Source organism: Budorcas taxicolor, chromosome 6 (assembly GCF_023091745.1).
Source record: "Budorcas taxicolor isolate Tak-1 chromosome 6, Takin1.1, whole genome shotgun sequence".
NCBI lineage: Eukaryota > Metazoa > Chordata > Mammalia > Artiodactyla > Bovidae > Budorcas > Budorcas taxicolor.
This window is the reverse complement of record NC_068915.1, coordinates 3,842,452-3,855,331: the sequence shown is the minus strand read 5'-3', so window position 1 is coordinate 3,855,331 and position 12,880 is coordinate 3,842,452. Positions and strand designations below refer to the sequence as shown.

The 12,880-nt window shown below is 38.7% G+C and overlaps 1 protein-coding gene across 1 annotated transcript in view; it reads right to left on the bottom strand.

The window, feature by feature from the left end:
• The window catches only part of BBS7 (Bardet-Biedl syndrome 7), a 38,688-nt gene extending 32,580 nt beyond the window's left edge, over positions 1–6,108 (bottom strand). Inside the window, exons 1-3 of the mRNA XM_052642129.1 lie at positions 6,073–6,108; positions 3,274–3,339; positions 1,133–1,195 (exon numbers count right to left, since the gene is read on the bottom strand). Coding sequence (XP_052498089.1) covers positions 1,133–1,195; positions 3,274–3,339; positions 6,073–6,108 — 165 coding nt within the window. The remainder of the gene's footprint in view (positions 1–1,132; positions 1,196–3,273; positions 3,340–6,072) is intronic.
• Positions 6,109–12,880: the final 6,772 nt, after the last annotated feature.

Below are 12,880 nucleotides of genomic sequence, written 5' to 3'. Positions count from 1 at the left end.
ACATGTTTTTACACTTTAATCATCTTTTTATGGGCTTCCCTGTGACTCAGCTGGCTAAGAATCTGTCTGCAATGCAGGAGATCTGGGTTTGATCCCTGGGCTGGGAAGACCCCCTGGAGAAGAAAACAGCTACCTCCTCCAGTATTTTAATCATCTTTTTAAAACTAATTTCTCATGGTTCCCTTACAGTTTTAAAAATTTTAGTAGTATAAACAAAGGACTACAGAATCTACTGAAAACCTGAGTGTATAACGTCATAGCTCTCTATTTAATTGGAAGTATTTGCATTATTAATTTCTTTTTCCTTAATTTCTATTTTATTATTGGCATCAGTTTCTTCCTTCACCCTCAATGACTTTATACACAGAGAACAAAATATCTGGAAGAATATATGGATAATGGAAACACTGAGTTTCTGATCGTTTTTACCTGCTTCATCTTTTTGCAAATTCCATATAAGGTATAATGAAGATAAGAGTTCACATCTCAGACCTATCACTTTTAAATTACAGTCTGTGAATATGATAATGTAATAATCACTTCCTTGACTAGGCTATATTAAATGGTAAAGGTGATGTGATGGTCATTTCCAGGTTGCACTCTGTTAGGTAAGACTCTGTCTCAGAAGACTGGACAGATTTTTCCATTGGCCTGAAGAAGCAGGTTGCCATGTTGTGAGAGGGACTGTGAGAAGATCACACGGCAAGGAAGTGTGGGGGCCTCAAATGATGAAAGCAGGCCTGGGTTTATAGACAGCAATAAAGTGGGGATCTCAGTTCAGTAATAATAAAGAATTGAATTCTTCAAACAGCCAAGTGGGCAAGGAATAGGACTCTGAGCTCCAGAAAGAAATTGAACCTGGCTAACATCCATGTTGCAGCCACATGAGGCCTCGAGACTGGATTCCTGCCTCTGAGAGATAATACATGTATTTCACTGTTAGTCCCTAAATTTGAGGTAATTTGTTACACAGCAGAAAAACCTTAGAATGTCAAAGATGTTTTACAAACAGCTAGCAAATGACTCTTATGCTGCCTGAAGTCTTATACTTCATATCACTACTTCCCTTAACCCATTTTTCATTGTGCTTTAGAAAAAGCTTAACCTGGGAGTATTGAAAACATACACATACCACTGCTTCTCCCTTCTTCATGCCAAAGCACATAACTATGCCATCATGATCTCCAACAACCACCTGTAACAGATTGAAGAGAATCTAAAATTACTGTTATTATGCCTTATTAACTTATATAGGGAAACAAGATCCACAATATAGAAATTATAATTTAAAAAAACAGAGATCAGAAAACCTAGTAAAAACAGCCCTACAAAAAAATATTCACTAAAGAATTACAAGAAAGGGACAAAGAGAAGCCTGTGGGAGTTGTTACAGAAGTAGCTGGTTTCCTACAAGGTAAAGAGAACAAGAGAATACAGATGGATATGGCAAGGAGCTGACTTTTTCCCCATCACCAAGGCATAAGAATGTTGTAAGATTAATTTTTAAAGCATTATGAAAATAAGTTTGTGACAGACCTATTTGATATATTTAAAAGCTTTTTTCGTTTTTTAATTTTTATTGAATATAGTTGATTTACCTAGACAAAAACTTTTGCACAGCAAAGGGAACCATAGAAAAAAAAGAAAAGAAAATCTATCAAATGGGAGAAAGTATTTGCAAATAACATGAGCAATAATGGCTTAATATCCAAAATATATAAACAGCTCATACAACTTAATATTAGAAACACAACCTGATTAAAAAATGGGCAGAAGACCTGAGTAAACATTTTTCCAAAGAGGAAATGCAAACAGCCAACAGGGACATGAAAAGATGCTTAACATCACTAATCATCAGAGAAATATAAATCAAAACCACAATGAGATATCACCTCACACTTGTCAGAATGGCAATCATCAAAAATAACATAAATAACAAATGCTGACAAAGATGTAGAGAAAAGGAACTCTTGTACTCCGTTGGTGGGAATATAAATTGGTGCAGTCACTGTAGAAAACAATATTGAGGTTTCTCAAAAAACTAAAAATAGAACTACTATATGACCCAGAAATGCCACTCCTGGGCATATATCTGAAAAAACCAAAAACATTGTTCATGGCACTGTTTATAATTGCCAAGATATAGAAACAATGTAAGTGTCCATTAACAGATGAATGGATAAAGAATACTACTCAGTCATAAAAAAGAATGAAATTTTCCCATTTGCAACAACATGGATGGACTTAGAGGGCATAATGTTTAGTGAAATAAGTCAGACAGAGAAAAACAAACCATATATCATTTGTATGTGGAATCTAGAAAACACAACAAATTAGTGAATATAACAAAAAGTAGCACAGTCACAAATACAGAAAACAAACTGCCAGGGGTTACAAGTGGGGAGAGGGAAGGAAGAGGGGTAACACAGGAGTAGGGATTAAGAGATACAAACTAGTATGTATAAAATTAGGTACGAGGATATACTGTATTACACAGAGAACAGAGCCAATATTTTATAATAACTATAAGTGGAATATAATGTTTAAAAATTATGAATCACTATATTGCATACCTCTGACTTACATAATATTGTACACCAACTATATTTCAATAAAAAATAAACAAAATAATAAAATGATCTTAAAAATACTATAAATGAGTCCTAAGACCAAAAAGTTTGAAAAGTGTTGCTTTAGTAGACTGAATACAATAAATGATAATCAAAAATCTGTTGATTTATCTTGATAAAATTATTATATGGTAATACTGTATTTATTTTGCAGCTATTAAAGAATCCCATTAGTACACTAAGAAATTATATTGTCTTATAGAAATTTCAGGATTAATATTTCTATAAAAAAATCAATATTGTTTGCTAAATATAACGTTTAAAATAAAAATTACTCTCAAAAATATGACAAAGTTTTTTGAAAGTATTTTCTCTACAGCATATTGTGTTTTATATTTCTTTTTTCATATATACAATCTGGTATGCACAAGTACACTCAGGGAAAATTATTCCCAGAAAAACGGAACATGGTTTTCAACTAGTTTGCTAATACTATTTACTGATTGTACATGATACTTATAATGTACAAGAAAATTACTGTATATAAGTGTCCCTTGGTATTCCAACCTCTGTTCAAATTAACAGAAATCTATTTCCACTTTAGCTTTGAAATTTAAGAAAAACTTGTCAATAAAGAAGGGAATATAAACCTTTCCTCTGTAAGAGCTAGAGAGATAAGGAGGAATCAGTATCTCTACATTACCTTTTGTGTGGCTCTATGTTTTGAGGCAGGAAGTAGCTTCATAGTCTTCTGAGAGGTCACCCCCACCTAAGGAAACACATCAGCTGCATAGTTAATGTTTTCTAATACACTAATTTAAAGTTATACCTCAAATATTAAAAGGGCCAGCAGATTCTAATCATAGTAAGCCTTAGTTTTTTCATTACAATTAGTGATATAAAATAATTCTTATCAGAAGTGAACTTATTTTCTAATAAAATATGCCACAAAAGTCAGAATATAGGAAACAATCAAAAACAGTAAACTTCATGCTATACAGTTGTCAAGTCAAATATAATTATGTGACATTACTGGCAAGGTACGTCACACGAAAAAATTATATCTAGAAGCCTTTTTTTACAACTTCAGACAGCTGTTAAAGAAGTTTGTATTGAAAAATCTTTAGAAATAGATTATTATTGAAAATGAAACAGAGAAGATTTTTGCTAAGACACCAACATGCTGATGACAATGACATCCAATCTAACTGATGATGAAGATTATTTTACAAAGGATACAGAAGTTGAAAACAGCATGGTTTGCTCAGCAGAGAAATGTCAGTAGTTGGGCATGGTTAGGGGAGGAGAATGGGACCAAAGGGAGAGAAATTGAGACAACAGACCATGAAAGAATTTACATATTGTAAATACAGATCTATCCTGTTATTCTGTATTCTATGGAATAGTGTTAAAGTTTAAACTAATCTACTTAGATTTGTATTTTTGAAACATCAGTCTAGCCAGTGTTGTAAAGTATGGGTTGGAGGGAGAGGAGGATGGAGGCTATTTCCATTATCCAAGAGATGAGGACTGAACTAGGACAACAGAGAGGGAGGGAGAAAATGTGACAGATTCAACAGATACTTCCGAGATAGAAACAGCAAAATATGGTGACCAGATGGATATGGAAGATATTAAGGTGGGATCACCTGGATCACTGGGCTGGAAGTAGCACAAGCTGGAATCAAGATTGCTGGGAGAAATATCAATAACCTCAGATATGCAGATAACACCACCCCTATGGAAGAAAGTGAAGAGGAACTAAAAAACCTCTTGATGAAAGTGAAAAAGGAGAGTGAAAAAGTTGGCTTAAAGCTCAACATTCAGAAAACGAAGATCATGGCATCTGGTCCCATCACTTCATGGGAAATAGATGGGGAAACAGTGGAAACAGTGGCTGACTTTATTTTTGGGGGCTCCAAAATCACTGCAGATGGTGATTGCAGCCATGAAATTAAAAGATGCTTACTCCTTGGGAGGAAAGTTATGACCAACCTAGATAGCATATTACAAAGCAGAGATATTACTATGCCAACAAAGGTCCGTCTAGTCAAGGCTATGGTTTTTCCAGTGGTCATGCATGGATGTGAGAATTGGACTGTGAAGAAAGCTGAGTGATGAAGAATCGATGCTTTTGAGCTGTGGTGTTGGAGAAGACTCTTGAGAGTCCCCTGGACTGCAAGGAGATCCAACCAGTCCATCCTAAAGGAGGCCAGTCCTGGGTGTTCATTGGAAGGACTGATGTTGAAGCTGAAACTCCAATACTTTGGCTACCTCATGCGAAGAGTTGACTCATTTGAAAAGACCCTGATGCCGGGAGGGATTGGGGGCAGGAAGAGAAGGGGATGACAAAGGATGAGATGGCTGGATGGCATCACCGACTCGATGGACGTGAGTTTAAGTTAACTCCAGGAGTTGGTGATGGACAGGCAGGCCTGGCGTGCTACAATTCATGGGGTCACAAAGAGTTGGACATGACTGAGTGACTGAACTGAACTGAACTGAACGTGGTAAGTATCTGGCATAAGTCTCAAGTAAAGTGGCAGGATAAACATTTGTACCATTAGCAAAAAGAGGATTACTGGGAAAGGGGATGGAGAAGAGGGAAAGTCTACGGTTGAAATACTGAGAGGCAGGGTGGTGTAACAGAAAGAGGCTCTGCTTCAGATAGGAACTGCATCAGTTTGGCTAATATGAAAATTCCCTTTGATAGTCACGTACCGACTTTGAGAATTTTTGTGAAGGAAAATATATCTGAAGTTCCAATACTTTGGCCACCTGATGCTAAGAGCTGACTCACTGGAAAAGACCCTGATGGTGGGAAAAACTGAGGGCAGGAGAAGGGGATGACTGAGGATGAAATGGTTGGATGGCATCACTGATTCAACAGACATGGGTTTGAGCAAGCTCCAGGAGACAGTAAAGGCAGGGAAGCCTGGCGTGTTGCATGCAGTCCATGGGGTCCCAAAGAATCTGACACGACTGAACGACGAACAACAGTATAATATATGCACAAAAGGTAAGTTCTGAGAATAAACCAGACCCTCGAAAACGGCTACCATTGCTTTTATTCCTGTCCGGGTCGCCAGGTCCAGCTCACAGTAAGAAATAAGTGTCTGGCCCGAGGGACACGAGACTGGGTAGAGAAGGAGAGTCAGGAGTTTGAAGCCCACAGGGAGCTGCAGCCAGTCGGGAGGAGAAGGAAGGGCCTTGGGGAGGAATCCCGCATTGCGTCAGGACACTCAGAGCATCTTCAGGACGCCTGCACACCGGGGCGGGGCGGGGCGGTGGGGGGGGCGGGGACGGTTCTCCTTCTTCCCAAGTGCCCGCGGACCCGCCCCGCGGGCAAGCCTCTGCGGAAGGCGTCTGGAGGGCTCCACTCACACCCACTCCTTCACCGCTCGGCTCCCACAGACCCCAACAAACGGCAGTGGAAGGATCGAATCCTCTCTTAGAGCGGGGCTCACCACGCGCAGCGTCGGCCCCAACCCCTCAGGTTTACCTGCAAATAATCCGCTCGGTTTAGATTCAGATCCATGACGGCGGCACGGACGCGGCGGACAGCGCCAGGCCAGGCTAGGTGGGTCAAAGAGTGTGGTATCCCAGGCCTCAGGGGAAACTGCTCGCGACTCCTTTGAGGGGTAACGCCAGCTACTGTGGTGGGTTCAGTGGGGGATGCAAAGGCGGAGCGTCAGGGCAGCGGCGCCCTGCGTGACGTCAGGACGTTCCTGCGAGTGGACTCTGTAGGGCATGAAGCCACGCCCACCTCCCGACAGGCCGCCCACTGACTGACCCCGCTCCAATGAGAGGCGGAAACGAAAGGAGGGCCGGGTTCAGGAGCCCTGAGAAGAGTGGTTTCCAGGGAGACCAAGACGCAGAGGAGCTACGATGCCACGACTGCGCTGAGTCCCAAGTCTTTCTCTTTGTGTGTGGAGCACTGACTTGAAACCAAGGTAGATTCTGACCTCTTTCACCGCCACTGGAAAGGCTCCCTCAAAGAAATATGTTTCATCGCCGTAGGAGTTAGTTTACAAGGAGCAGTTCTCAAACTTTTGGCCCTAGGACCGCTTCAGTTCAGTTCAGTTCAGTCGCTCAGTCTTGTCCAACTCTTTGCGACCCCGTGAACCGCAGCTCGCCAAGCCTCCCTGTCCATCACCAACTCCCGGAGTTCACTTAAACTCACGTCCATCGAGTCGGTGATGCCATCCAGCCGTCTCATCCTCTGTCGTCCCCTTCTCCTCCTGCCCCCAATCCCTCCCAGCATCAGGGTCTTTTCAAATGAGTCAGCTCTTCGCATCAGGTGCCCAAAGTACTGGAGTTTCAGCTTCAGCATCAGTCCTTCCAATGAACACCCAGGACTGGTCTCCTTTAGGATGGACTGGTTGGATCTCCTTGCAGTCCGAGGGATTCTCAAGAGTCTTCTCCAACACCACAGTTCTAAAGCATTGATTCTTCAGTGCTCAGCTTCTTTATAGTCCAACACTCACATCCATACATGACCACCGGAAAAACCATAGCCTTGGCTAGACGGACTTTTGTTGGCAAAGTAATGTCTCTGCTTTTTAATATGCTGTCTAGGTTGGTCATAACTTTCCTTCCAAGGAGTAAGCGTCTTTTAATTTCATGGCTGCAATCACCACCTGCAGTGATTTTGGAGCCCCCAAAAATAAAGTCCGCCACTGTTTCCACTGTTTCCCCATCTATTTCCCATGAAGTGATGGGACCAGATGCCATGATCTTCGTTTTCTGAATGTTGAGCTTTAAGCCAACTTTTTCACTCTCCTCTTTCAATTTTATCAAGAGGCTCTTTAGTTCTTCTTCGCTTTTTGCCATAAGGGTGGTGTCATCTGCATATCTGAAGTTATTGATATTTTCCCCAGCAATCTTGATTCTAGCTTGCATTTCTTCCAGCCCAGCATTTCTCATGATGTACTCTGCATATAAGTTAAATAACTAGGGTGACAATATACAGCTTTGACGTACTCCTTTTCCTATTTTGTAAAGGACCCTTTTACAAAACTCTTATAAACTGTTGAGGACCCTAAAGACATTTGTTTATATGAATTATCTGTTGATACTTACCAAAAAGAACTAATTTCTAAAAATAATATTGAAAAGATAATGAACTCATTATGTATATATTTTAATGAAAAGCATTCTTTTCCAAAATAAAAGTAAAAAGACTGGCTTTGTTTGCAAATCTATTGACTGCCCACCTGAAGAGTAAGCAAGGACGTCCGGGATCTACTTCTGCATACAATTTACTGGTATATGTAGTTTTTGTTGTTTTTGTTACTGTAAGTATATGAAGAAAATGAGGCCCAAACTCAACAAGTGGTAGTTTTGAAAAGTTAGTTGCAATGTGGAATGTGGCTTCATTTAACAAACAGACTTTTGAGCATGTTGTATATGTCATCAAAGATTCCATCAGAAAAAATCTGAAGTGTTGGAAAGTTGTCAGCCTCAGATGATGGACACAAATTTTTGCAAAATCCTAATTTGTGCTTAAAAGTTTGAATTTTAAGCATTGGCAACAAATGTCAATTATTTTCCTTTAAATGATAGTTTCACTTCTTGAATTAATAAGGAAGTATATGCCAAGTATCCAAGTCTAAATAATCATAATTTGCCTGTCAGTCATGCTTTCAAAAAAAACGTACCATGGAAAAAAATCAGTGAATTCAGCCAGCAACTCAAATAATCTTACAAGTGGTTTTCCTTGAAACAACTAATGTACTTCTGTATTCACTAGAAATTCTCTGTGCATACTTCACATGTCACCCCACAGAATATTGAAAAAGATAATCCAGCATAGAGACTTAAAATTAACTATTTCCACTGCTTCATAAAGGACATTTTTTTTTTAATACATGAAGCATTGTTTCTTGTTGGTAACAAAGGGATGAAGAATAAAATGACTACTACAACAGTTTAAAGCCCTTGCCTTGATCCATGCTTAAGTACCAGCAGTATTAACCCTTGTTTTTGTACCATCAGTACAAATGTCAACACAGTGAAAAAGGCAAATAGAATCTTAGTATTATGAAAATACCTTCAAAATCACATATCTCCGAAAAGGCCTAAGGAATCCTCACACTGCTGCTGGCCTATAGTGGTGATCCAGGATCTGAGCACTGACATTCCTTGACTGACTTTCACCAGTCTGTCCTTTGTGCCTGTCATACTCTGCCTGCAGAAATACTGCAAATGAATAAGTGGTCTCTATGGTCTATAAGGAGAGGGTTCACAAATGATTTCTGTGGCTTACTAAGGGAGAGTTCAGAGATGTTTGTGAAACAAAAATTAATCCCTTGAGAAGAGTTTCTTAAGAAAAAAAAAAATGATTTCCTACACAGAGATCTGAGAAGGTTCTACCTCGGTCCCAGGGTATTATGGACAATTTTCTTTTCTGAGGCTAAAATAACTCTGTATGGAAATATACAACAATGCTTGAAGATGGTTTAGCTGTGCAGCAATTTGGAGAAAATATCAATTTAGACTCAATAAAAATACATATACGTTGTAGAAGTAAATAGAAAAATAAAGCCATGAAGAAGATGAAATAGAATAGTTACAGAATTTTATGGAATGTAGGGGGTTGGAAGGTATATTAGTTAAATAGGGCCTCCATATTAAAGTACTACAAACTGAGTGGCTTACAGAACAGAAACTTATTTTCCTGTAAGACCTCACAGGGTAGGAATACAAAATTAGTGTGTCAGCAGGGAGCCAAACCAGTTGTGGAAGGCATTTTTCTCCTTGGTGCATACACTGGCGTCTTCTCGCTGTGTCATCACGTCGTCTTCCCTCCGTGTTCTTCCGTGTTCTAATCTCCTCTAATAAGGACACCGTCATGAAGGATAAAGAATCACCCCAGTGACCTAATTTTAACTTAATTATCTCTTTAAAGGTCCTTTCTCCCAAAACAGTCACATTCTAAGTACTAGGGGTTAGGACTTCAACAGATGAATTTGGAGACGAGGAGGGGAGCAGAGGGGACACAATTCAGCCCAGAACAGAAAGAAATCTGTCTCATCTTAAAAGGAATAGAACCATCCTAACCCCAAGGGGTCTGGTCTGTGGGAGTTCAATGGCTGTCTCTCAGAGGACATGTGGGAGAAGGGGTTGGGAGGGGAAGCAGGGGCTCTGGCAGTTAGAAAGCGACCACTGGATGTCAAAGAAAAAAAAATTTTATAACAATAACAAAAGGGATAGATGCCACAAAGGAGAAAACAGTATGAAAAATAAAGATTAGACATTTCATATATCACAAAATTTTAAAATATAAAAATAAATGGGATAAATGTGTGCAGTTAGTATTCTTATAAACAATTCTTACAAATATTTTAAAAAGAAATACAATTATTCCAATAAGAAAAACATGAACAGACAATTCACAAAGAAGATGGCTTCTGCACAACCACATAAAATTGTGTTACCTTCACTTGTAATCAATAATACTAAAGTAAGATACATTTTTTTGCCTTTTGAATGAGAAAAACATTTAAATGATACCATATATGCTGTAGAGAGAATATGAGCTCAACCATGATGGTTTAAACTACTAATAAAACCACGTTCAAAAGCAACTTAGTAATATGTATCCAAATGTATAAATTATGTGGCTATATTTTTAACTCATAACCCCAATTTTGGATATTTAGTCTATGAAAACCACAAAAAATAGGTTAGAAGCCATACTCAAGGCATTATTTAAAATAGAAACCTAACTATCCACTAAATAGGGATATAGTGCATTCACTTTGTGGGCCATTATGCAGCCATTGAAAGTGATAACAGGGAAGAAGCTAAACAGAGTTGGTCTCAGCTAGAGTCTGCTGTGCTGAGTGCTGTGCTCTTTGCGACCCCATGGACTGTAGCCTGCAAGGGCCCTCTGTCCATGGGGTTCTCCAGACAATAAAACTGGAATGGGTTGCCATGCTCTCCTCCAGAGGATCTTCCCAACCCAAGGATTAAACCCAGGTCTCCCTCATTGCGGGTGGATTCTTGACCATCTGAGCCACCATGGAAGCCTTGCTAGACTCTAGCCATAGACTAAATCCTTTCTAGAGTTCTGAAGCATGACTTGGACCAAAAGAGTTGGCCCCACCTTGACACAAGAAAACAGCTTTTCATGCTTTCACAGAAATTGGTTGTTGACTACCAGACCAGGACGAGGCTGCTTTCTTTCATCTGATGGCAATTCCCTGGGGAACAGGACAGCTGGGATCTCAGAGACACATGCACTGGTCCGTTAAAAGGGATCCGGGCGGGGGGCTTCCATAATAGCACCAGCATCTACCACGCCTTGGCGTCACGTCCTTCTCTTGAAGCTCACCCAGAAAGTGTAAAGAGAGGAAAAATGTGAAGTATCATAACATACTTATTTTACACATGATGCTGAAATTGGAGCCCCTGGGGACATGACCCAAGAAGAGACTCAAAGGTAACAGACCACCAGCATGGAAACTTTTGCTTCTGTGTGACATAAATGTTATATATTATTTTCATGTTAGACTGTAATTAATTGCTCCAGGAGACTGGGGATTTTTGTCTGCTATTTACCCTGATTTTTCCCTTGAACATTATTAAACACCTATTAACATGCAATAAATATTGATTGAATAAATTAACTCCTAAACACTGAAAAAAATGCTAGTTTTACACAAACATAATAAATAATGGAAAAACAACCTATGTTGAGAGTTCTAGAATTGCAAAAGGTATGGACTAAAATATAAGATGTATGGACTCACATGAATTTCATCTTCACTCAAGACTCTAAGAATCTTAAACTAGCTGAATTTGACACTTTTACATTCAACATCTTTCCACCCCCAGTTAAAACTATTACTTAATATTCTGCTCCATAACTGTAATCAAAAATATTCACACTTGGAGGCCTAAACAATACTATATATAAGACAAAGTATTGTCTATCATGGAAACTTCATATCTTTACTGTTTTCATATAAAATATGGTAACATATAGCAATGAAAAAAGTATTTTATTCAGTTCTGAGGCATAACATAAAATACATAAAGTTTTAAAAATGTTTAAGACAAAATACTATCAGCATAGCACAAAAGTTAATGAAATATCCTACAATGTTAGCAAGTATAGAGTTCTTTTCTTAATTTAATTAAGTCTCCAAAAGTAGAAATTAAGAAATAATCTTTAAAGGGCTTTATGTAGTTCCTTTAATGTTCATGTTTGTCTTCATATCCAGAAACCCTTTCTGTGTGATGTAGTGACTGTTAAAATATTATATATTTAATTGACTTTTAGAACCTATAAAATGATCTTTGAGCTATGACCATAATTTGTATTCTGGTATAGATTTGGTAGGAACAGATGGGAGAGAATCAGGATGATAATGAAAGATTTAAACCTAGCTGGTCAAAAAACAAATACTTTGCATATTTTATTGTCTATGAAGAGATGAGGGAGCTTACCAGCCTGTATCCCCTTTCCTAATAGTCAAGAAGCCTCAATATTACCAGTGTTCAGCTCACTTATATAGTAAATCAGATACAGACATATCACTATCTATTCCATGTAACAAGTGTAACTGAAATGCCTTAATTAAAAAAAAAGGTGTTACTCAGCATAAGCTGTAATGGCAAGAGAGGCCGCAAAGGGAAATGAAACACAGCTGGTGATGCTTGGCCGTGCCTTTGCAGGCACATGGCCATTGCTCCATTGCTTCCCATAGTGTGCCCTCCAAAACTCAGAGTGGAGCTAACAGCCAAGATATGAAGCCAGTTGTTGATGACTTATTAGCATTAAATCATCAGATGCAGAAATTAAGAGGTCATAACTAACAATCCTGCATAACCCCCAACTTAAAAAAAATTCACCACCCTGCTGACTAAATTCACATTACTGAAAAACAACAAATGAAAATCTAAGACAGTAAGCAAACAGCACATACTTTAGAAAAACCTTTAATGTGTTGCTTTGAACAAGTCTATGTAACAAATATGTAATGTAATTATATTTTCTGTTAACCCATTTCATTGTGAAATTCTTCATTCAGGATTCAAAGGTTCTAGGAGTATCAGCGATGCCAAAAATCTAAGAAAATCTGACCAAGTCATAGCTGTTTATAAATTTTCTGTTTCTATTAAAAAAAATGTCTTCAGTATTTGCACAAGGGAAGATATGCTACATAATGATGGCCTTTGAATTTTTATTTGTATTTTGTTGGCAGTTTGGTTGGTTTTGACAACATTTATTGAGCACCTACTGTGTGCCAGGCACTGTACTAGATCCTGGAGACATAAAGATGAATAAGACCTGGGTCCTA